Below are 24,242 nucleotides of genomic sequence, written 5' to 3' on the forward strand. Positions count from 1 at the left end.
GAAGATTCTGAAAATCACACACATATCCTTATAAGAACTTTTTATGAGTATTTAGTTTATATTATAGTACACTTTGTTAGTCTTCATCCTTTGTTTATTATTTTATCACATTTATTTCACATTTGCTTCATTTTTGTGATATCATGGTATTTATTCTCACTAGTAGCATTAATCTATCTAGCGGCTTCCAAATAAGCTATATAGCCAGCTTTTATATTTGACAGAGTATTCTGAATAATATCTAGTTTCAGATGAGGCTGCACATATAAGCACTTTTAAAGATACTGCTTTTGTTATAACAGATTCCCAAGTTGTGCAATCAGGCATAGTTTATTCTTGCTCATGCTAAGGTGTTCCATAAAATGTAATGAAAATGTTCTTCTCTCTTCACTGGTCAGCACAGAAAATTTATTCCACAGCCTATGTCAGTAGCATTAATCTATCTAGCGTCTCTCCAATATATTCCAAAATGTTTTACCTTCTAGTATTCCCTGAATAATAATATTGCACCTAAAGAAAAATAAAACAAAATTTGAGGTTCATTTGAGACCCATATTTTAAGGGCAGATGTTTGAGCCTAATATCTTTATGTCTTAGCATTTATATTTATAGTTATGGCATTATTAGTATTTTAAACTTCCAACTTCTACATTACAGCTATAAACCCTAAAACTTGAGGTTGTAATTAGATCCATAAGTGATCTTATATCTAGCAGGCAGCCTCCCATTGCAACAAATTCTTAACCAGGGACCCAAGAGTGGCCCTTTGACTCAGAGGGGAGGCTTTGACTCTTTAAGGCATGTTTATATTAGCTCTTTATATGACATTATGTGTATTGGTTACTCTACTGTTTTACTAACTGGACTTGTTTACATTCCTTGTATCTATACTTTTTTTTTTTTTTTGCATGGATTGCTCTGTAACATGTTTTCTTTAATAGCAATTGTGTAATGTCTTAAAACACTGTATGCCTTACTTTACCTCAATAAAAAAATTAAAAAAAAAAAAAAAAAAAAAGAAAAAAAAAAAAAAATTTTTGTTGAAAGTAATAAAACTGGGCGCCTTCTTGCTAGATCCCTGAAAAAGAAATGCTACAAAACCTTTATAGATAAAATTACAGGCCCAGATGGTACCACATTCACCACAAACACTGACATTGTCAACCAATTTGCAAAATACTACTCCTCATTATATAACCTCCCCTCCCTTGACATGGAAACTAAGCTAGCTAAGATTAATAGTTACTTAACTAATATCCAGCTTCCTACATTACTTCAAGAAGACTGCGAGGCACTGGATGATGGATTCACTATTCAGGAACTTATGTTGGCAATTAAAAGCCTCCCCCAGGGCAAAGCCCCGGGACCTGACGGTTTTACGCCCAAATTCTATCATCAGTTTAAAACCCTACTAGGCCCCCACTTGTTGAGCATGTACCAATCATTAGATGAAGAAGGTCAGCTAACCCCAAATCTCCTAGAAGCCACTATTTCTGTTATCCCTAAGCCAAATAAACCTGCTGATAAAGTAGCCAACTATCGCCCTATCTCCTTAATAAACATTGATATTAAGTTATATGCTAAACTAATTGCCACGAGAATTAACAAATATTTACCTTCCTTAGTGCACTCCGATCAAGTGGGATTTATCCCACGTAGGGAGGCTAAAGATAATACCATTCGAGTTCTGCACACTTTGTTTACCGCTTCATCTACCAAAATGCCCCTGATCTTGCTATCTACAGATGCGGAGAAGGCCTTCGACAGGGTGGACTGGGACTTTCTCTGGTCCATCCTGTCGAGGTTTGGATTCTCGCAGAAATTAATTACTCGCATTAAAGTACTCTATTCTGCCCCTTCAGCGCGCGTTAACGCAAACAATACACTCTCACAAAAAATCCACATAAATAATGGCACACGTCAGGGATGTCCCCTATCCCCTCTCCTATTCGCTCTGGCGGTGGAGGCATTGGCGGCGCGAATTAGAAGCAATCCCCTAGTTCACTGAGTCACTTTTGGAGAGATTTGCCAGAAATGTCTTTTATATGCTGATGACATTATATTTACAATAAGCTCTCCACTTTCTTCTATCCCCACTATACTCAGAGAACTAGAAAGTTATAAACTGGTTTCCAACTTCTCCATCAACATGGAAAAGTCTATGATATTACCCTTGCATCTCGCAGAGGACGAAATACAGTATATAACAAATAACACCTCATTCCAGATAACTAGCAAAATTAGATACCTAGGGATAGACATATCTCCTAACCACACGGAATTGTTTCATCTTAATTATACACCTCTCAAAATAGAAACTAATAAATCCCTAGAGCATTGGAGTAAACAGGGCCACCTTTCTTGGGCTGGACGTATTAATACGATAAAAATGAACCTCCTTCCTAAATATCTATATTTGTTCCAGGTCCTCCCATTAGATCTCCCCACTCAGTACTTAATGAAACAACAAAAAATGTTTGACTTATTTATATGGGATCACAAGAGAGCCAGGGTGGCCAGGAACACCCTGTTTTTAAAGAGAGAAGATGGAGGATTGGGATCCCCAAACCTGATGTATTATTATAAAGCTGCACATATGGCTCGCATAGTTGCATGGAAACATTCGCCCCTAGAGAAACCCTGGATACAAATAGAAACATCTCTGGTGGGTGGCCTGAACCTGGGCGACCAGTGCTGGATCCCACACAGAAATAGACCACCAGAAATTTGGGGAAATTACTATATAGCTTCTACCCTTAAAATATGGGATAAAACTCTAACTGAAGAGAATCAGATCTCGACTCCCATTTCCCCTCTATCCCCTGTGCTCAATAACCCCTTATTGCTACAGGCACACACTTTTCCCTCACCACGTCTAGATGGTAAACCTACTAACATACCAACACACATGATACTCCAAAATGGACTTATTAGATCCCAAGCTGATATCCATCAACTCCTAGGTGCCCCTTTCCACCTTTGGTTCCCATACTTTCAAATTAGACATGCTATTCATAATAGTGCCCATATGGCTAATCTTGTCAGACCTCTTACCCCCTTTGAAACGCTGTGCACAACTACCACAGTCACTAAATCCCATGTGTCCATCATATATAAACTTCTCAGAGGAACTTTCCCTAGTAAAAAACCCACTTACATCATAAAATGGGAAAAAGAATTAAACATAGTATTCACTGACACCCAGTGGCAGCGGATTTTTTTAGAGACCAAAAAATCCTCCCTCTCAATGGCAATGGTGGAAACAAACTACAAACTTCTTTCGAGGTGGTATCTGACCCCCCACCGCTTACGTAGCATTTTTCCTAATTCGTCCTCACTTTGTTGGAGACACTGTGGGGGGGGTGGGTACTCTTTCGCACATTTGGTGGTCCTGTCCATGCCTCCGATCTTATTGGGACAGCATAAATAAACATATTGATAGGGTGCTGGGTAGATCTGTAGTGCTCACACCTAGTCTGATACTGCTAAGTGATATCCCTAAAATTCCATGTGTATATAGAAAGAAATTATTACAATGTATGCTTAGCTGCGCCAGGCGCCTGATTCCTAGCTTCTGGAAGAAAACTGCTGTCCCCTCATACACTATGTGGGTAAAGGAGGTGAGCCACGTGCTTGAATTGGAAAAAGTATATTATGCATATAAGAGAAAACAGGATGCTATTGTAGATATAATTTTTATTTGGGAACAGCAGACCACCTAAAACCTGAAAATAAGCAGAGATATACCCGAAAACTGTTAATACAGGCAATTATGACTGGTATGTGTGTTTTAACATAATATGTTTAATACTTCTTCACTTGGCCTAACAAATCTTGAAATAGAGTGCTTTGAATAGATATCATAAAATGTTATATGACCCTAATGTATATGCTATTGTACACGTGAGCAATGTTTGTACGCTTGGCATTACACTCTTGTACACTTGTTATATGTGATTTTCAGTTTGATCTTGTTTTGAAAATAATAAAAATTACTTGATGAAAAGAATGTTTCCAATACAAAATAGCGTAAAATGGATTTTTGTTTGCAAATTAATTGTGAATGACAAATACCGGATGAAACTAAAAAACTTTTTTTATGACAGGTGATTTATCTGAAACAAATGTTTTTCCTGTGAATAAATGTAAATGTCATGTTTCAGATAGGGTATACTGTTTTAAAAACTTTCCAATGAATTTCATTTGTTTATAAGAAAGTTCCAAAATAATTTTATTTATTTTAAAAGGTTAATTTTGCCTCAAAATTCAAGAAACAATGTCTTTATGGTAGGGCATCAACCAAACAGTAATGTAAATAAATAATGCTTGAAATAAGAAAAAAGAAAACAATCCTTGAATTATGCTGCACTAAGACCGGGCATCTCTATTATTTTAGCCATGTGGGTGTAAATGTATTTATCTAAATATATCCATGATTAACTTTCCTACCTTTGGGACTCTTGTAAGTTGCTTCTTTTGCTTCTTTCTTGTCACCAGGTTCCTCGTCAAGGTTATATACATCCCTTCCCCACGCACCCCAGAGCATTTCCTCTACTCTAGAGCACAGAAAAGCAAAACAAATATATCACTATTGTGAAGGTGCAAGATAGATAGATAGATAGATAGATAGATAGATAGATAGATATTGCTGTTTTAGAATGTAGATTTTTACTTAGAGACCAATAGATCATTCTAACACTGTCCTTCACTAAAATGTAGAACTCACACTAGTGTCACCATATAGCTGATATATTCTGATCTAATCACCAAGAACGCTCTCTAGCCGCTCCAGCTTCAGGGGCTGAACCAACTTCTTCCACTTCACCTATTATTAAAGGGACACTGAACCCAAAAATTTTTCTTTTGTGATTCAGATAGATCATGAAATTTTAAACAACTTTCTAATTTACACCTATTATCAAATTTTCTTAATTCTCTTGGTATCTTTATTTGAAATGCAAGAATGTAAGTTTAGATGCCGGCCCATTTTTGGTGAACAACCTGGGTTGTTCTTGCTGATTGGTGGATAAATTCATCCACCAATAAAAAAAAGTGCTGTCCAGAGTTCCAGAGGCTTAGATGCCTTCTTTTTTAAATAAAGATAGCAAGAGAACGAAGAAAAATTGATAATAGGAGTAAATTAGAAAGTTGCTTAAAATTGCATGCTCTATCTGAATCACAGAAGAAAAAATTTGGGTTCAGTGTCCCTTAAAGTTATTCTATGTATCTGATTCACTGAAGAGTAGAGAGACGAGTGAGCTGCAGTAAATAAGATACACAGAATATCTAAAAAGGGACATTAAACACTAGATACATGATATTAGCAAAGTATTGTAGTTATTGCCCACCTCCCTCCAGTCATAGGTGCTACCATGTTGAAATCTGTTTGCACATGTGCAGCAACTCTAGATACCTGCAGTGAAACCTAGGTTCCAAAATGGCAGTGCCTATGATTAGAGGGAGGTGCATAAAATGTATTTAGTGTTTAGTGTTCCTTTAAGAACTTGTAAAGCTGGTTGGTGAATCAGATGAAGCTGGAACAAACTTTTAGCAAATTTTGACTACTGTGTGATTAAAAAACTGTTATGCCCCCCCCCCTCCCACTCAATACAGCTTTACTATGAATGTACAAATCTAAATAACATAAAAAAGTTCAGTTACTAATGTTGTACATCAAGTACATATATAGGGTCCGATTTATCATCTGTCTGGCAGACATGATCCGCTTTAGCGATCATGTCCGCCAGACATCGATAAATGCCGACAGCATACGCTGTTGGCATTTATCGTTGCACAAGCAGTTCTGGTGAAATGCTTGTGCAATGCCGCCCCCTGCAGATTTGCGGCCGCTAGCAGGGGCTGTCAATCAACCCGATCGCATGCGATCGGGCGGATTGCTGTCCACCACTTCAGAGCAGGCGAGCAAGTTAAGGAGCAGAGGTCTTAAGAGTATGGATGTACTTATTTAAAGCGCCATTAAACTCAAAATTTCATTCCTCATAAAATGTTTAATCATTCATAATTTAAACAATATTTGCAATTCAGTTTCATTATTGATTTAGTTTGTTTCTCTTGTAATTAACTCAGAAATCTGAGTTCCCCTCCCCCCCAGAGAAGCTGGAATACATCCCATGAAATGCAGTACCCTAACAATGCAAGATGCTGCACAGTGATTGCTTCTATTTCCAGCAGCGTGTTTATATCTGTCCCTTATTGGCTACAGCAAAAAAAGTAAGATAAACAACACTCAAGTGGCTTTTATGTAGGTTTGTCCTTGGCCTGCAAAATAATGAATATTTTTTAACAAGAAGCTGTAAATGTTCTTAAAATATGTATTTTGAATACAGATCTATTTAATGAAATTGATCATTTATGATGCATAAATTAAAAAAAGAACATCAATATCCTTTTAAAGAGACATGAAACCCAAATGTTTTTGTTCATGATTCTGAGAGAGCATGCAATTTTAAACAACTTTTTGATTTACTTCTATTATCAAATATTCTTCGTTCTCTTGCTATGTTTTGTTGAAAAGCAGGGACATAAGCTCAGGAGCATGCATGTCTGGAGCACTATATGGCAGCAGTTTTTCAAGAATGTTATCCATTTGCAAGAACATTATTTCCTGCCATGTTTTGCTTCAGACTCCTACCAAGCTATCTCTTTAACAAAGATTACCATGAGAACAATTAAAATGTGATAATAAAAGTAAAATGCCATGACCTCAGGAACTATACTTAAGTTACAGCCAAGCCTGCTGGCACTTTCTGCAGCTCCGATATATATATATATATATATATATATATATATATATATATATGTGTGTGTGTGTGTGTGTGTGCAGCAAAGGATTCTGGGTAAGATATGCAAATTAGATTCACAATGACACACCTTTTCTCTCTCTCTCTCTCTTCTCTCTCTTCTCTCTCTTTCTCTATCTTTCTCTCTCTTTCTCTCTCTCTCTCTCTCTCTCTCTTTCTTATATATACATAAATCATGTGGTACGATAGGCAAAGTACCACACAACGTATATATATATATTGCATTGGCTAAAGCGGTTGAATACATTTGTCATATGTAAAAAAGAGCATTTTAAAATTAATCGGTTTTTTAAATGGATGTTTGTGAGCTGCCCACCAGTAGAGTTGGCGGGGAAATGGTGGCACGAAATATAACATAATGGGCCTAGATCAATACATTGGTTTGTCTGCTTAAAAAACATAGATAGAAAAAATGCTAAAAATTCTCCAGTGTTCTGGCCAAGTTCTTCTCTGAAAGTCCCGGTAGTGAAGGAGTTAATGCCCCTTCAAATTTAAAAAAGGGACACACTAGTTACTTTTTATTCATAGTGGTCCAAAACGAATTATGCTACTGATAATTCACTGAAAGAACACAAAACAATTTCCTCTGCTTGTTTCACACAATATTGAGTTTTCCCTTACCTGAAGCACCATCTCTCATCTGGTTTCCCTTCAGCTGTTCTCCCCACACTGAGCAGGTGCCCAGATCTCCATTTCTTCCTAAGACATCTGGGTAAAAATCGCTCAATGTCCAAGATAGTGGTAGCCCTCTGTCAAACAAATAGTTAAATATTATAGTATATAATGGTAAGTAGGTGATTATAAGGGTAATGCTAACCACTGCCTATCAGGTAAAAGTACCAGCAATACAAGTGCATTTAATATAAGGAGAAAAAAGGCAAACAAAATTGGATTTTATACACCTGTCCCAAAAGCTTTTACCCCACCCTGTCATTAAACATTAAACACTAAGGGCTAGATTACAAGTGAGGCACAAACGGTTTTGCGCAAGCGATATCGTCTTTTCACAAGCAGTTTTAATTGCGCTGATATTACAAGTTGAGAGAAACCGCAATCTCAGAGCTGTGGTTAACTGTTTTCTAAAACAAAAAAGTGTTACAAAAATACATTACAAAGTACAGTTACACTAATAATAACACCATCTAATAACAATTATTTGAAAAACATATTGTACAAAAAAGTTATAAGGGCTCAAAGATATGAATTCTTGGGTGTTAGAAAAAAAAAGCTGCCAAAGTACTTTAACATAGAGATACATACAGATATATTGCTAAAGATGCATCTGTATGTAAATAAATCTGTTTAACTATGTATTTACTGTAAATATTTCACATGCTAATGTTTTGCACATAGTAGAATATGTTCTATGTATTTCTAAATAAATATTCATATATATGTATATATGTTTACCTATAAACATCTATATATACACTATGGGGCCTAGTTATCAAGCCGTCAACCTCAAATACGCTGCGTATTCCGCAGCGTATTTGTGGCGAGGCTGATTCGCCTTAGTTATCAAAGGCTCGAGACCGGCAAAAGTAGAATTTTGTGACGTAAACTTCGATCCGCCGGACTCAGTCCGACACAGATCGATTCTTACGTCACTCCAGATGTTCCGCACACAAGTGCGGCACAATCTCACTACTTTTGCTAGTTATCAAAAAACTAGCAGGTACGCTCGGCACTTTTACGGCCCAGCGTACCTGGTTTTCAAAGCGCCAGCCTGGAGGCGGCGGATCCCATAGGAATCAATGGGAGTCTGACCATAGCGAAAGTACAAGTTCGCTGCTGCCAGACATCCCATTCATTCCTATGGGAGCTGTCTACACCTAACACCCTAACATGTACCCCGAGTCTAAACACCGCTAATCTGACCCCCCCTACACCGCCGCAACTACATAAAGTTATTACCCCCTAAACCGCCGCTCCCGGAGCCCACCGCAACTATAATAAATGTATTAACCCCTAAACCGCCGCTCCCTGAACCCGCCGCAACCTATATTAAATGTATTAACCCCTATCCTGCCCCCCTACACCGTCGCCACCTATAATAAATTTATTAACCCCTATCCTGCCCCCACTACGCCGCCGCCACTGTAATAAAATGATTAACCCCTAAACCTAAGTCTAACACTAACCCTAACGCCCCCCTAACTTAAATATTAATTAAATAAATCTAAATAAATTAACTCTTATTAACTAAATGAATCCTATTTAAAACTAAATACTTACCTTTAAAATAAACTCTAATATAGCTACAATATAAATAATAATTATATTGTAGCTATCTTAGGATTTATTTTTATTTTACAGGTAACTTTGTATTTATTTTAGCTAGTTAGAATAGTTATTAAATAGTTATTAACTATTTAATAACTACCTAGCTAAAATAATTACAAAATTACCTGTAAAATAAATCCTAACCTAAGTTACAATTAAACCTAATACTACACTATCATTAAATTAACTAAATAAACTACCTACAAATAACTACAATTAAATACAATTACATAAACTAACTAAAGTACTAAAAATAAAAAAGCTAAGTTACAAAAAATAAAAAATTAAGTTACAAACATGTTAAAAATATTACAACAATTTTAAGCTACTTACACCTAATCTAAGCCCCCTAATAAAATAACAAACCCCCCCAAAATAAAAAAAATCCCTACCCTATTCTAAATTAAATAAATTTCAAAGCTCTTTTACCTTACCAGCCCTTAAAAGGGCCATTTGTGGGGGCATGCCCCAAAAAGTTCAGCTCTTTTGCCTGTAAAAGAAAAATACAACCCCCCCCAACATTAAAACCCACCACCCACATACCCCTAATCTAACCCAAACCCCCCTTACAAAAACCTAACACTAATCCCCTGAAGATCATCCTACCTTGAGTCGTCTTCACTCAGCCGAGCCACCGATGGAACTGAAGAGGACATCCGGAGCGGAAGAAGTTAATCCTCCAAGCGGCGCTGAAGAAATCTTCCATCCGATGAAGTCATCATCCAGGCGGCGCTGAAGAAGTCTTCGATCCGGCCGATGTCATCTTCAAAGAGGCGCTGAAGAGGTCTTCTATCCGGGCGAAGTCATCTTCCAAGCCGGGTCTTGAATCTTCCTTCCGCCGACGCGGAACCACCTTCTTCACCGACGGACTACGACGAATGACGGCTCCTTTAAGGGACGTCATCCAAGATGGCGTCCCCTCAATTCCGATTGGCTGATAGGATTCTATCAGCCAATCGGAATTAAGGTAGGAAAAATCTGATTGGCTGATGGAATCAGCCAATCAGATTGAGCTCGCATTCTATTGGCTGTTCCGATCAGCCAATAGAATGCGAGCTCAATCTGATTGGCTGATTGGATCAGCCAATCGGATTGAACTTGAATCTGATTGGCTGATTCCATCAGCCAATCAGATTTTCCTACCTTAATTCCGATTGGCTGATAGAATCCTATCAGCCAATCGGAATTGAGGGGACGCCATCTTGGATGACGTCCCTTAAAGGAGCCGTCATTCGTCGTAGTCCGTCGGTGAAGAAGGTGGTTCCGCGTCGGCGGAAGGAAGATTCAAGACCCGGCTTGGAAGATGACTTCGCCCGGATAGAAGACCTCTTCAGCGCCTCTTTGAAGATGACATCGGCCGGATCGAAGACTTCTTCAGCGCCGCATGGATGATGACTTCATCGGATGGAAGATTTCTTCAGCGCCGCTTGGAGGATTAACTTCTTCCGCTCCGGATGTCCTCTTCAGTTCCATCGGTGGCTCGGCTGAGTGAAGACGACTCAAGGTAGGATGATCTTCAGGGGATTAGTGTTAGGTTTTTGTAAGGGGGGTTTGGGTTAGATTAGGGGTATGTGGGTGGTGGGTTTTAATGTTGGGGGGGGTTGTATTTTTCTTTTACAGGCAAAAGAGCTGAACTTTTTGGGGCATGCCCCCACAAATGGCCCTTTTAAGGGCTGGTAAGGTAAAAGAGCTTTGAAATTTATTTAATTTAGAATAGGGTAGGGATTTTTTTTATTTTGGGGGGGTTTGTTATTTTATTAGGGGGCTTAGATTAGGTGTAAGTAGCTTAAAATTGTTGTAATATTTTTAACATGTTTGTAACTTAATTTTTTATTTTTTGTAACTTAGCTTTTTTTATTTTTTGTACTTTAGTTAGTTTATGTAATTGTATTTAATTGTAGTTATTTGTAGGTAGTTTATTTAATTAATTTAATGATAGTGTAGTATTAGGTTTAATTGTAACTTAGGTTAGGATTTATTTTACAGGTAATTATATATTTCTTTTAGCTAGGTAGTTATTAAATAGTTAATAACTATTTAATAACTATTCTAACTAGCTAAAAGAAATACAAAGATACCTGTAAAATAAATATAAATCCTAAGATAGCTATAATATAATTATTAATTACATTGTAGCTATCTTAGGGTTTATTTTACAGGTAAGTATTTATTTTTAAATAGGAATAATTTATTTAAGTATAGTGTAGTGTTAGGTGTAATTGTAACTTAGGTTAGGATTTATTTCACAGGTACATTTCTCTTTATTTTAGCTAGGTAAGCTATTAAATAGTTAATAACTATTTAATAGCTATTGTACCTGGTTAAAATAAATTGAAAGTTACCTGTAAAATAAATATAAATCCTAAGATAGCTTCAATATAATTATTATTTATATTGTAGCTATATTAGGGTTTATTTTAAAGGTAAGTATTTAGTTTTAAATAGGATTCATTTAGTTAATAAGAGTTAATTTATTTAGATTTATTTAATTAATATTTAAGTTAGGGGGGCGTTAGGGTTAGGGTTAGACTTAGGTTTAGGGGTTAATCATTTTATTACAGTGTCGGCAGCGTAGTGGGGGGCAGGATAGGGGTTAATAAATTTATTATAGGTGGCGACGGTGTAGGGGGGGCAGATTAGGGGTTACTAGGTATAATGTAGGTGGCAGCGGTGTCCGGGAGCGGCGGTTTAGGGGTTAATACATTTATAAGAGTTGCGGCGGGGTCTAGGAGCGGCGGTTTAGGGGATAATACATTTATAAGAGTTGCGGCGGGGTCTAGGAGCGGCGGTTTAGGGGTTAATACATTTATAAGAGTTGCGGCAGGGTCTAGGAGCGGCGGTTTAGGGGTTAATACATTTATAAGAGTTGCAGCAGGGTCTAGGAGCGGCGGTTTAGAAGTTAATACATTTATAAGAGTTGCGGCAGGGTCTAGGAGCGGCGGTTTAGGGGTTAGTAACTTTATTTAGTTGCGGGGGGCTCCGGGGGCGCCGGTATAGGGGGTAGAGCAGTGTAGTTAGTGTGAGTGCTTAGTTACAGGCTAGCAATAAAGCTGGGAAAAAGCCGAAGGGCAGCGAGATCGGATGAGTGATAACTGTCACAGTCCGCTGCTCATCGCCCCGCGGCTTTTTGACAGCTTTATTTGATAACTTAGGCATATTTTTTTCAGGTCCGCGGCAGCGAAGGTAGGCGAGCTTAGGCGGACGTATTGGGCCGGCGAAGCCAGAAAAGTAGACGGCTTGATAACTAGCCCCCTATATATAGGTTTAAATATATGTGTTTAAAAAAACATCAGATATATGTAGAAATATTTAATTATGAATAAATAGAACATATTCCATTAGGTTAAGAACATTGGAAAATAAAATATTTATATTTTCATGTCGAGCTAGCGCAATTGTGAAAATGCTATAGTGTTTGCGCAAGAGAGTGGGTGTTTTTTTTCCCACTTTTTTTCTCCATTGACTTTTATGAGTGAATGCAAAAACGCGATCATAATTTTTTATTTTAAGCGCGATTTGGGTTACCGCTAGCGGAAAATAAGTTTTTTTGAAACTTGTACGTAACACGACTAGTGCAAAAAGCTTAACTCTAGCGGAGAAATATACTGCACCACTTGTAATCTAGAACTAAATACATTTTATAAGCATAGTCTAGTCATAAGTGCCGCCATGTTGAAATCTAGCTTTCATTGCATTCTACTGCTGATGTGTTTGCACATGTGCAGGAACTCTCCTTCAGACACCTGCAGTGCAACCTAGATTCCAAAACTGCGGCACACACAATTAGCAGGAGCTGCATATTAAAGTATTTAGTGTTTATGTCCCTATAAATAACTATTTTATGGCCAAAATTAACTGTATCTACCCCCATGCCCGATTACTTATTATTTCCACAATAAAATATATCTGCTACCATTACATTTAGACAGGCCACATGTCTTCCCACACTTTTTTTATTAGTTACTAATATAACAAACAATAACGTATCTCAAATATAGAATGTTCCACAAAGATGTAACAATATTTCATTCTAAATTTAAAGTGTCATAATCACCCATTTAACCTAATACAAATAATAAGTATGTTAACAATTATGAATACAAATTAGGACCAATTTACCCATAAAGAGTCTAATCTCCACACTCCCTCAAAGAAAAAAAGAAAAGAAAAAAAATGATATTTCTTAACTGTTATACCTTGCTCTTCTTCCCCCAATCAACCTATGTTTCCCCCTCATCTTTCCTCTTATTGAATCTGGAAATTAACAATCCGATCTATTTGATTTTTGAACTCTAATCTCATATAATTAATGCATTTCCTCCAAATTTTAATAAAATAATCCCTTTTCCTTCCTCTTTCCATTTTATAATCATATGCATCAATTACTGTATAACATGGTTAACCAGCATATTTTTAACTTGTCTAACTGAGGGGAACTTAGCATTGACTTAGTTCCCATTACCCCTCCATGAATCATCACTAAATAAAAAAAGAATAGTTTCCTTTGTCAGAATAACAAAAAATGTTTTTGTTATTTGTGAGAGAAGGGGTGCCACCCTCAACTAAAATTCTTTCAAGTTAGGGCAATCATAAAACAAATGCCCCAAATCCGGATTCTCAAGTGAACATTTAATACAAATATTTTTAACTTCCTTTTTCCATTTGGCCACCCTCCCAGGAGTCAGGTAATCATTATGAAGTAATCAACAGTAGTTTGGGTTTCCCTCAAGTAAGCAGAAGCGGTTAAATATTGAGTAGCATTTAAACTATTTAATAATATTTTATCCAACTGAGGAGTTTCGAGCATATCTGCCCACTTTCCTCTCAGGTCTCTCAATTGTCTTCTTGTATCTTTTGTTTGGAGTAGTTTATATATTGATGAAAGTGAACATTTCTCAGTTTGGATGTAATTAGATAATGGATGTTTCTGCCAGATGGGAGGGGGGACATTTTTGCCAATTGAGCAATGTAATGTTTCAATTGAAGAAAGTAGAATATATGCCTCGTTTGGACCCCAGGGGAATGTTGTTGTTTTTTAAATCGTTAAAGGTATAAAGTTTTTTTGTAGTAGGATCAAAAACATCTTTAATGATTAGAATTTTTTTAGGTGCCCATAAACCAAAAATATGTATATCCAAAGGGATATACAGGTTGTCCCCTACTGGCAACCATTTAGAAATCTTTACGTTAGTGCCCAGTAGTTTCATAGTCTTCCTCCAGACCCATAGAATATCCTTAAACAGAGGATTTGTATGGATGTTTCTTCCCAATTCTCTATTTGAAACCATAACATTTAAGGAATGAAGATGGCATACGTACTCTTTTACTTCTCTGCAGGAGTATCTGGTTGCTTAAAACATCAAATCTATTGGAAATCTAAGAATTGTTGCATAGATGTAAAATTTCAAGTTCGGTAATGCTAATCCTCCCTTTGTATATATATTGTATATTGATTTTCAAGTTTTATTCTAGCTCTCTTCCCACCCCAAAGGAAATATCGTAGGGTCCGATTAAACCCTAGCAATTCTTGCTTTCTCATTAAAAGAGGGAGCAGCCTCAAAATGTTGGGAGTATAAACATCCTAAATAGATTTAATTTGCCTGTCAAAGAAACCTTTCCTGCTTTTCATTTTATCCCTGCTTTCCTGTAAAACAGACAAGATATTATCCCCATACCATTTTAAAGGGTCAGTCGAAATACATAACCCCAGATAAGACAAGGATTTTGTTTCAATAAATAGATAAGATTGATGGCAATCCATTTTTTTAGCCATAATATTTTAGATTTTGTTAAGTCAATCTTATAGCCCAATACAAGGCTATATACTATTTTTTATAATTTAATAATTTGATTTATATAATTTTCCAGATCAGTTACAAATATAAGAAGATTGTCTGCAAAAAGCGAAGTTCTAAACGAGATATTCCCCAGGCTAATGCCAGGAACAACCTCCCTTAGTTTCACAGCAAGGGTTTCCAAAACTAAGTCAAACAATAAAGGGGATAAAGGGCAACCTTGATGGGTAGCCCTTGTCAACAAAAAAGAACTCAAAATCCCATTATTTATCAATAGAGTTGCCTTTGCATTGGAGTAGATATTACTAATTAGTCCCAGGAAATTACCACCAAAACCAAATCTTCCCAATACTTTCAACATATAATCCCACTCCACCCTATCAAAGGCCTTCTCTGCATCCAAATATAGCAGGAAGGCCTCCAACAAGGCTGGGTGATACTTAGATTAATGGCATATTATATGATGAATCTTCCTAACATTAAATTCTGAAGGTCTGCCACTCATGAACCCCACCTGATCTGGGTGTACCATCTTGGGTAGAATACATTTCAACCTTTCTGCCAAAATCTTCATAAAAAATTTGTAATCAAGGTTTAATAGGGAAATGGATCTGTAAGATGTTAATTCCAACAGATCTTTATCCTGCTTGGGGATCAATATGCTATTTGATCTTTTAAATTAATCTGCAATCTTATGGTTATACTCATAATATTGCATATAAAGGTCCTTTAATAAAGGAACAATTTTAGTTGACAATGATGTATAGAATTCCAGCGGCATGTTGACTGGCCCTGGAAATTTCCCCTTAGCCATTGAATTAATCATTGTATAGATCTCTTCCTCTTCTATTGGATTATTTAAGATGTCAACATCTACTTCTGAGATTTTAGGAAGTTCAATATCTTCTAGGAATTTATAAATATTTTGTTTTTTTTACAACTAAAATAGTTCTTTCTATTCTCCCTAGAAGGATATTGTGAAGAAGGGCATATGCTTCCCTTAATTTGCTTGACAATTTCCTAAGTAATGCAGTCTGAGTTTTCTTTAGTTTATGTAAGAAGATATCTGCCTTTAAATAAACTTTAGCAGTCTCCCCAAAAATTGGGATATTGTTCCTATGTTCTTTATTAAGAATAAAGAATTATTCCCATTTTCGCTTAAAAAATGCCTAAATCTAATTGAATTAGATAGCTAAGAAGGAAAAAAAAAATTATAGGTGAATTTTGTAACTTCTTCCAGTTCTAGCATAACAGGGGCGAGATCTCATAGTGTATGTTCCAGTATTTTACAATTTAAGATCTTAGGGATTAAATATTCTGATGTGAGAAAAATGTCTAATCTTGATAATGTATTATGGGTCTTGGAAAGACAAGTACATTCTAAGTTATTTGGGTTCAAAAGTCTCCAAATATCTACTAGTCTTATTGAATATGTGAATTTTTTTTTTTTTTAAGTGGGGCTTTGTATAGGTAGATCTCTTACTCCCAACATCCAGCATTTTCCTATCCACAAAGGAGTTAGGTGTAACATTAAAATCACCAGTCAATATAATCTTATCATTAGGGAATTTGATCAAAGTTTTCACCAATATATTCCAAAATTTTTCATTGGAGTCATTTGGGCCATAAACCTATTAAATAATCCACACCATGAATAGACAGCCTAACCAAAAATATCTACCATCTTTATCTCTTAATACTTGATGAATCCTATATGTAAATTTCATGTTAAAGAGTATAATTAACCTTCTAGCTGATTATTTTTTTGTATGAAGAGAAGAGCGTTTCTTTAAGCCATTTAGCCTTTATCTTCTCATGTTCAATATCGAAAAGATAACTTTCTTGTAAACATACTATATCAAAGTTTTTCTTCCCCAAATAGTTCATAATGGCTTTCTGTTTTATTGGGGAGTGAATACCTCCCACATGCCATGTTAATATTTTAACCATTTAAACTTGATTATGAAATAAACAAAGGAGAGGAAGAGAGAGAAAAAAAGGAAAGGAGGGAGTGGAGTTAAAAGATTACTGTGAAACGTCTTGATCTTTACAATAAAACTTTAGAAAAACAATTCACAAAATGTAACCAATCAAAATTAAAAATACAAACATGCTATTTAAAACCTATTCTTTCTTGTGTGAATTAAGACTCAAAATGAGCCTGTCTAATATTGATCTCATGTACAATTTACTATGACAAGGAAGGAAAAGTTTCAACCTGGAAAAATTATGGATTTTTTTTTTTAAACACTTATAGACTTTCTCCATTCTCTCCTTCAAGCTCACGAAAAGGCTAAAAATAAATAATGAGAAGGCTAAAAATAAATAAATTAATTAATTAATTAATTAAATAGGTGAGCAAAAAAGGAAAAGAAAAGGTCCTCCCATTAAATTTATTTCCCTACTTCATTGTCTAAGAAAGTTTGAGTCAATTCTGTTGTCTCAAAGGTAAAAAAAAAAGTATTTCCAGATTTAAGCCTCAGTTTTCCTAGATATAAATGAGAGAAAAATGCACCCTCCGTAACCGAGCGTGAGCATATATTGGAGAATTGTCTCCTCTTCAATGATTTTTAAACAGGAAAATCCTGGAAAAGCAAAATTTGAACATCCTTATAGTACAATTGTTGTTGTTTCCTATAAGCTTTCAGTATCGCAGTCTTTCCTTGGAAATTTAAAAATGTGACTATTACAGGGTGAGGTTTCCTATGCCCTTGAAGAGATGATTCCAGCACTCACCCCACCCTCTCAATTATGTAAAGACTTTTCTAATTTTATAGGCCTAGATGGTCAGGGAGAGTCTTTTTCTTCTAAATCCTGAAAGTTGAGGGATTCTGGGAGCCCAATCAGTCTTAAAAGGACACTCAGGTTAAATTAAATTTTCATGATTCAGATACAGCATGTAATTTTAAACAACTTTCCAATTTACTTCCATTAAAAAAATGTACAATTTTTGAGTCACCTCACCAGATCCTACTGAGCATGTGCAAGAATTCACAGACTATACGTATATGCATTTGTGATTGGCTGATTGTTATCACATGGTACAAGGGGAGTGGAAATATACATAACTTTGAAATTTGTTATAAAAAAATTTACTACTCATTTGAAGTTCAGACTAAGTGATATTGCATTGTCTTGTTATCTTGCAGTTGTTGATTATGAAAATCTAATGTGTTGACTGGTCCTTTAAGTTATTGTGTCTAGTTCCGTTTTCAATACCCTCCAACCTATTAATTAAACTTGAGTTTTGTTTTAATAAAATTTCATTTTTAATTCCAAGTTTCTTTGAATATCATCACATTTAGAGACCTTTTGTTCCAGTTCTGCAATTCTATCAGACTTAGTTTTTAGTTCCTCAATCACAGTATACAATCTTTTATGAATCTCCTCTATCTTTGGAATAATCAAAGCTGAAACCTGCAGAGCAATACTGTTTACATCAATAGAGTCTCCATTTTTCTCCTCTATATTTATCTTACTAGGGGAGTTCAAATATTTAGTTGATTTTTTCTCAGGGTTTTTAAGTTTAGGGGATATTTTGGGTTGCTGGAGGTATTTATCCATAAACTTCTCCAATACTGATTACTTCCCAAAGAGATTTATCCACCTTAAATCAGAGTCCTCTATTCAACAAGATAAGAGAGCAAATACCAATTAAAGAGGTGTATGTATGTCTATAAACTGCCCTCTAATATGCATAGACACTTTTTCAATCAAAGTTCCTTAATCATTTTCCAATAATTGTAGGGGAAGATAGGTTCAGGGAGGAAAGAGGGGCTTTATACATAAAGTGTCCCAGGATAGCAGATTATGTCTCAAGGAGATAAAGGCTCTTACCTCAGTCTACCTGAAAGATATGACCTTGACCTCTCAATAACTCAGTACAAGGCTACTTCCCTTCTAACTCCTTAAAGGGACACTGAACCCAATGTTTTTCTTTCGTGATTCAACACATGCAATTTTAAGCAACTTTCAAATTTATTCCTATTATCAATTTTTCTTCTTTCTCTTGCTATCTTTATTTGAAAAAGAAGGCATCTAAGCTAAGGAGTCAGCCAATTTTTGGTTCACACCCTGGACAGCACTTGTTTATTGGTGGGTGAATTCATCCACCAATCAGCAAGAACAACCCAGGTTGTTCACCAAAAATAGTACGGCATCTAAACTTACATTCTTGCTTTTTAAATAAAGATACCATGAGAATGAGGTAAATGTGATAATAGGAGTAAATTAGAAAGTTGCTTAAAATTGCATGCTCTATCTGAATCAAGGAAGAAAAAATGTGGGTTCAGTGTCCCTTTAATTCCTCTTACCTTGCTCTCTTTCTTTAATATTGGGGATAAAAGGCTTTGCCTGATAGTCTGCAAGATAAGGATAAGACCAAGGGACCTATTTATTAATGTGTGAGGGGACATGATACGATGTAGCGTATCATGTTCGCCGCACATCGATAAATGCCGACAGCATACGCTGTTGGCATTTATCATTACACAAGCAGGGGGTGTCAATCAGCCCGATCGTATAGGATCGGGCAGATTGATGTCCGTGGGTTCAGAGCAGGCGGACACGTTATGGAGCAGCGGTCTTTACACCGCTGCTTCGTAACTGCTGTTTCGTGGAAACATGATAATTTGGTCCCCTAGACTTCTCTCTTGGCGGTGCGTAGGGCAGCTCTATAGGCGGTTCCAACACCCTCCTCACAGTTAGCCTAGTCAAGGTTGACTCCCCACGGTGCTCCCTCTCAGCAGTAATCCAACTCAGAAAACTGTGAAAATGCCATGGCTACTTTCCAAGCAGCATGGATATCGTAGCATGCTCCTGCCGCTGCTGCATGGCTCATAATGCATGCGCTGCAAGCATTTACCATGTCCCCTTATCTTTTGACTTCCTACACTTTCAATACATTTTTAATTCTGCTCTCAGAACTGTTCACTTGAACAGGCCACTGAGCTGCTCTGTAATGATTTTTGTCACACTTCTGTTTTAGGATTAATTTGAGATTTTGGAAACATTTAGGGGTCTGTCAGGTTTCAGGTAAATATGTAATAAACAATTTTTTGATACGCATATAACCAAATGTATAAACTCACACCTGGTTAATTATCTTTTTAAAGCACAATTGTATAGTAATTTTATCCAGATGTGTGAATAGTACTGAGGATGGACAAATACAGAATATTCCTAGGTACTGATTACCAAGCAATAATGCTTAGCATTCTTATTCAGATGCATTTCCAGGTGCCATTAAAATCAAAGGATAAAATCCATTAGAAAATGCCATGGCCTCTGAATCAGAAGTCACAATCTCAGGCTTCTCCATTGCTCATTCACACAGGCAGAATTCTGTCTAACTGGCAGCACATTGTCTAAACTAGCAGTTATAGGTCACATCTTTCCACAAGTTTACAGCGTGCAGTCACACAGAACTGCAGTCATCAGATACTATTTGTATGAGGTCAAAATGTAAATTCAAAGTGAAGCTGAAACAATGTGATTGTGCACCAGTAAAGCCCCAGCCCCCACTACTGCATTTTCCTAAGCGTCCTTTAGAAATGTCCCTTCCCTAATGTAAACCTATATCTGCATTTGTTTTATATAGATAAACTGACCGTAAAACTGTATCTTAGCTAATGTCGTATTATCAGTTGGAAGATGCAAATCTTTAAAGGGACAAGAAACATTTTTTTATGTTGTGATTCAGATAGAGCTTACAATTTAAAACAAAAGCTTCCAATTTACTTATTTTATCATTTACTTTGTTCTTGTGGTATTCTGTGTTGAAGAGCATAACTAGGTAGGTAGCATGCACATGTCCGGAGCACTATATGGCAGCAGTTTTGACAAAAGGCTTTCAACAATCTTATACACGTTTGAGCACTAGATGGCAGCAGTTTTTGCACAAGGCATAACAATGATTTGTATTGATGTAAAATCTCTACCATAAAGTATTTCATTAAAGCACCCAAAACCTACCCAGGTATTTTGTTCAACAAAGGATACCAAAAGACTTAAACAATTTCATAATAGAAGTAAATTGGAAAGCTATTTTTTCTAAACGGTACACTCTACGTGTATGAAAAAAGAAAAATGTGGGTTTCGTATCCCTTTAAAGATCCCAAAGACTATATAAATAAGCTTATATTAACTGAGTTCTAAAAATCGGAGAAGACTTTAACACAACATCATTATTAAGGAATGAAGACTCTTAAGAAGATCTACACTGAAAGCGGTCTTTTGTATTTTCCACTTGATTATTCACTTATTCTACAACCAATCACCGAGATTACGAGTTTTGCGGTAACAGGGGTGCGTTGCTAACGAGCAGTTTTTTCTCACCGCTCACTTAAGACAACGTTGGTATTACAGGTTTCTTTAAACCCGGCGTTAGCTGCAAAAAGGTAAGCATAGAGCAAAATTTAGCTCCACATCTCATCTCAATACCAGCGTTGTTTACGGTAGCGGTGAGCTGGCAAAACGTGCTTGTGCACGATTTCCCCATAGGAATCAATGGGGCAGAATCGGCTGAAAAAAAAACTAACACCTGCAAAAAAGCAGCGTTTAGCCCTTAACGCAGCCCCATTGATTCCTATGGGGAAACAAAAGTTATGTCTACACCTAACACCCTAACATGAACCCTGAGTCTAAACGCCCCTAATCTTACACTTATTAACCCCTAATCTGCCACCCCGACATCGCCAACACCTACATTATATTATTAACCCCTAATCTGCCGCTCCAGACACCACCGCCACCTATATTATCCCTATGAACCCCTAATCTGGTTCCCCCAACATCGCCGACACCTACTTTTTATTTATTAACCCCTACTCTGCCGCCCTCAATGTCGCCGCCACCTAACTACACTTATTAACCCCTAATCTGCCGCCGCCAACGTCGCTGCCACTATAATAAAGTTATTAACCCCTAAATCTAAGTCTAACCCCTACCCCCACCTAACAAATATAATTTAAATAAGTCTAAATAAAATTACTACAATTAAATAAATAATTCCTATTTAAAACTAAATACTTACCTATAAAATAAACCTTACGCTAGCTACAATAAAACTAATAGTTACATTGTATCTAGCTTAGGGTTTATTTTTATTTTACAGGCAACTTTGTATTTATTTTAGCTAGGTAGAATAGTTATTAAATAGTTATTAACTATTTAATAACTATTTAATAACTTCCTAGTTAAAATAAGTACAAATTTACCTGTAAAATAAACCCTAACCTAAGTTACAATTACACCTAACACTACACTATAATTAAATTAATTTACTAAATTACCTACAATTAACTACAATTAAAGAAAATAAACTAAAGTACAGAAAAAAACCACTAAATTACAGAAAAAAATAAAATAATTACAAGAATTTTAAACTAATTACACCTACTCTAATCCCCCAAATAAAATAAAAAAGCCCCCCCAAATAATAAAAAGCCCTACCCTATACTAAATTACAAATAGCCCTTAAAAGGGCCTTTTGTGGGGCATTGCCCCAAAGTAATCAGCTCTTTTACCCCCCAACATTAAAACCCACCACCCACACACCCAACCCTACTCCAAAACCCACCCAATCCCCCCTTAATAAAACCTAACACTAACCCCTTGAAGATCACCCTACCGTGAGACGTCTTCACCCAGCCGGGCACAAGTGGTCCTCCAGAGGGGCAGAAGTCTTCATCCGATCCGGCCAGAAGAGGACCTCCAGACAGGCAGAATTCTTCATCCAGGCGGCATCTTCTATCTTCATCCATCCGGAGCAGAGCGGGTCCATCTTCAAGCCAGCTGACGCGGAGCATCCTCTTCCAACGACATCCAAATGAAGAATGAAGGTTCCTTTAAATGACATCATTTAGAGTAGGGTTGGGTGTGTGGGTGGTGGGTTGTAATGTTGGGGGGGTATTGTATTTTTTTTTACAGGTAAAAGAGCTGATTACTTTGGGGCAATGCCCCGCAAAAGGCACTTTTAAGGGCTATTTGTAATTTAGTATATGGTAGGGATTTTTATTATTTTGGGGGGCTTTTTATTTTATTAGGGGGCTTAGATTAGGTGTAATTAGTTTAAAATTCTTGTAATTATTTTATTTTTTCTGTAATTTAGTGGGGGGGGGGTTTCCGTACTTTAGTTTATTTTATTTAATTGTAGTTAATTGTAGGTAATTTAGTAAATTAATTTAATTGTAGTGTAGTGTTAGGTGTAATTGTAATTTAGGTTAGGATTTATTTTACTGGTACTTTTGAATTTATTTTAGCTAGGTAGTTATTAAATAGTTAAAATAAATACAAAGTTGCCTGTAAAATAAAAATAAATCCTAAGATAGCTACAATGTAACTATTAGTTATATTGTAGCTAGCTTAGGGTTTATTTTATAGGTAAGTATTTAGTTTTAAATAGGAATCATTTATTTAATTGTAGTAATTTTATTTTGTTTTATTTAAATTATATTTAAGTTAGGGGGGTTAGACTTAGGGTTAGACTTAGGTTTAGGGGTTAATAAATTTAATATAGTAGCGGCGAGGTTGGGGGCGGTAGGTAGGTGTCGGCGATGTTAGGTATGGCAGATTAGGGGTTAATAAAATTTAACTAGTGTTTGCGAGGCGGGAGTACGGCGGTTTAGGGGTTAATACATTTATTATAGTGGCGGCGATCTCCGGTTCGGCAGATTAGGTGGTACAAATTTTATTATAGTGTTAGCGATGTGGGGGGGCCTTGGTTTAGGGGTTAATAGGTAGTTTATGGGTGTTAGTGTACTTTTTAGCACTTTCGTTAAGAGCTGTATGTTACGGCGTTAGCCCATAAAACTCTTAACTACTGACTTTTAAATGCGGTAGGAGTCTTGACAGGAGAGGGTCTACCGCTCACTTCTTCCAAGACTTGTAATAAGGGAGTTAGACAAGTCCCATTGAAAAGATAGGATACGCAATTGACGTAAGGGGATTTGCGGTAAGCTCGAGTCGTGGAATAAAAGTGAGCGGTGAGCCTGTACCTGCCAGACTCGTAATACCAGCGGGCGTTGAAAAGCAACGTTGGGACCTCTCAATGCTGCTTTTTATGGCTAACGCAAGACTCATAATCTAGCCGAATATCTTGAAATGTTTTCATTGTAAAATGCTGTAAGCTCTATTCTCAGAGACATGTGTCAGACAATCTGTATATTATAATAGACTATTGTAAAAATATTAATGATTATTGCATTGGCAACGGCTTGTAAAAATACATTAATTGGATCTGAATATGTATCTTTAAGTGCAAGTAATAGATCACAGCTAGTTAGTGTTTAGTCATCTTTAAAAGTAAGTTCAACCGAACTATAGAACTGTTGAAACATTTCAT

The 24,242-nt window shown here is 36.4% G+C and overlaps 1 protein-coding gene across 2 annotated transcripts in view; it reads right to left on the reverse strand.

Annotated features, from left to right (window-relative positions):
* The window catches only part of LOC128653055 (transient receptor potential cation channel subfamily V member 1), a 133,093-nt gene that overhangs the window by 13,925 nt on the left and 94,926 nt on the right, over positions 1-24,242 (reverse strand). For both annotated transcript variants that reach the window (XM_053706107.1, XM_053706106.1), the window contains 2 exons: positions 7,443-7,570; positions 4,450-4,556 (listed from right to left, as the gene is read on the reverse strand). In XM_053706107.1, coding sequence (XP_053562082.1) covers positions 4,450-4,556; positions 7,443-7,570 — 235 coding nt within the window. The remainder of the gene's footprint in view (positions 1-4,449; positions 4,557-7,442; positions 7,571-24,242) is intronic.

This window comes from Bombina bombina, chromosome 3, assembly GCF_027579735.1.
Source record: "Bombina bombina isolate aBomBom1 chromosome 3, aBomBom1.pri, whole genome shotgun sequence".
In the NCBI taxonomy this organism is placed as follows: domain Eukaryota; kingdom Metazoa; phylum Chordata; class Amphibia; order Anura; family Bombinatoridae; genus Bombina; species Bombina bombina.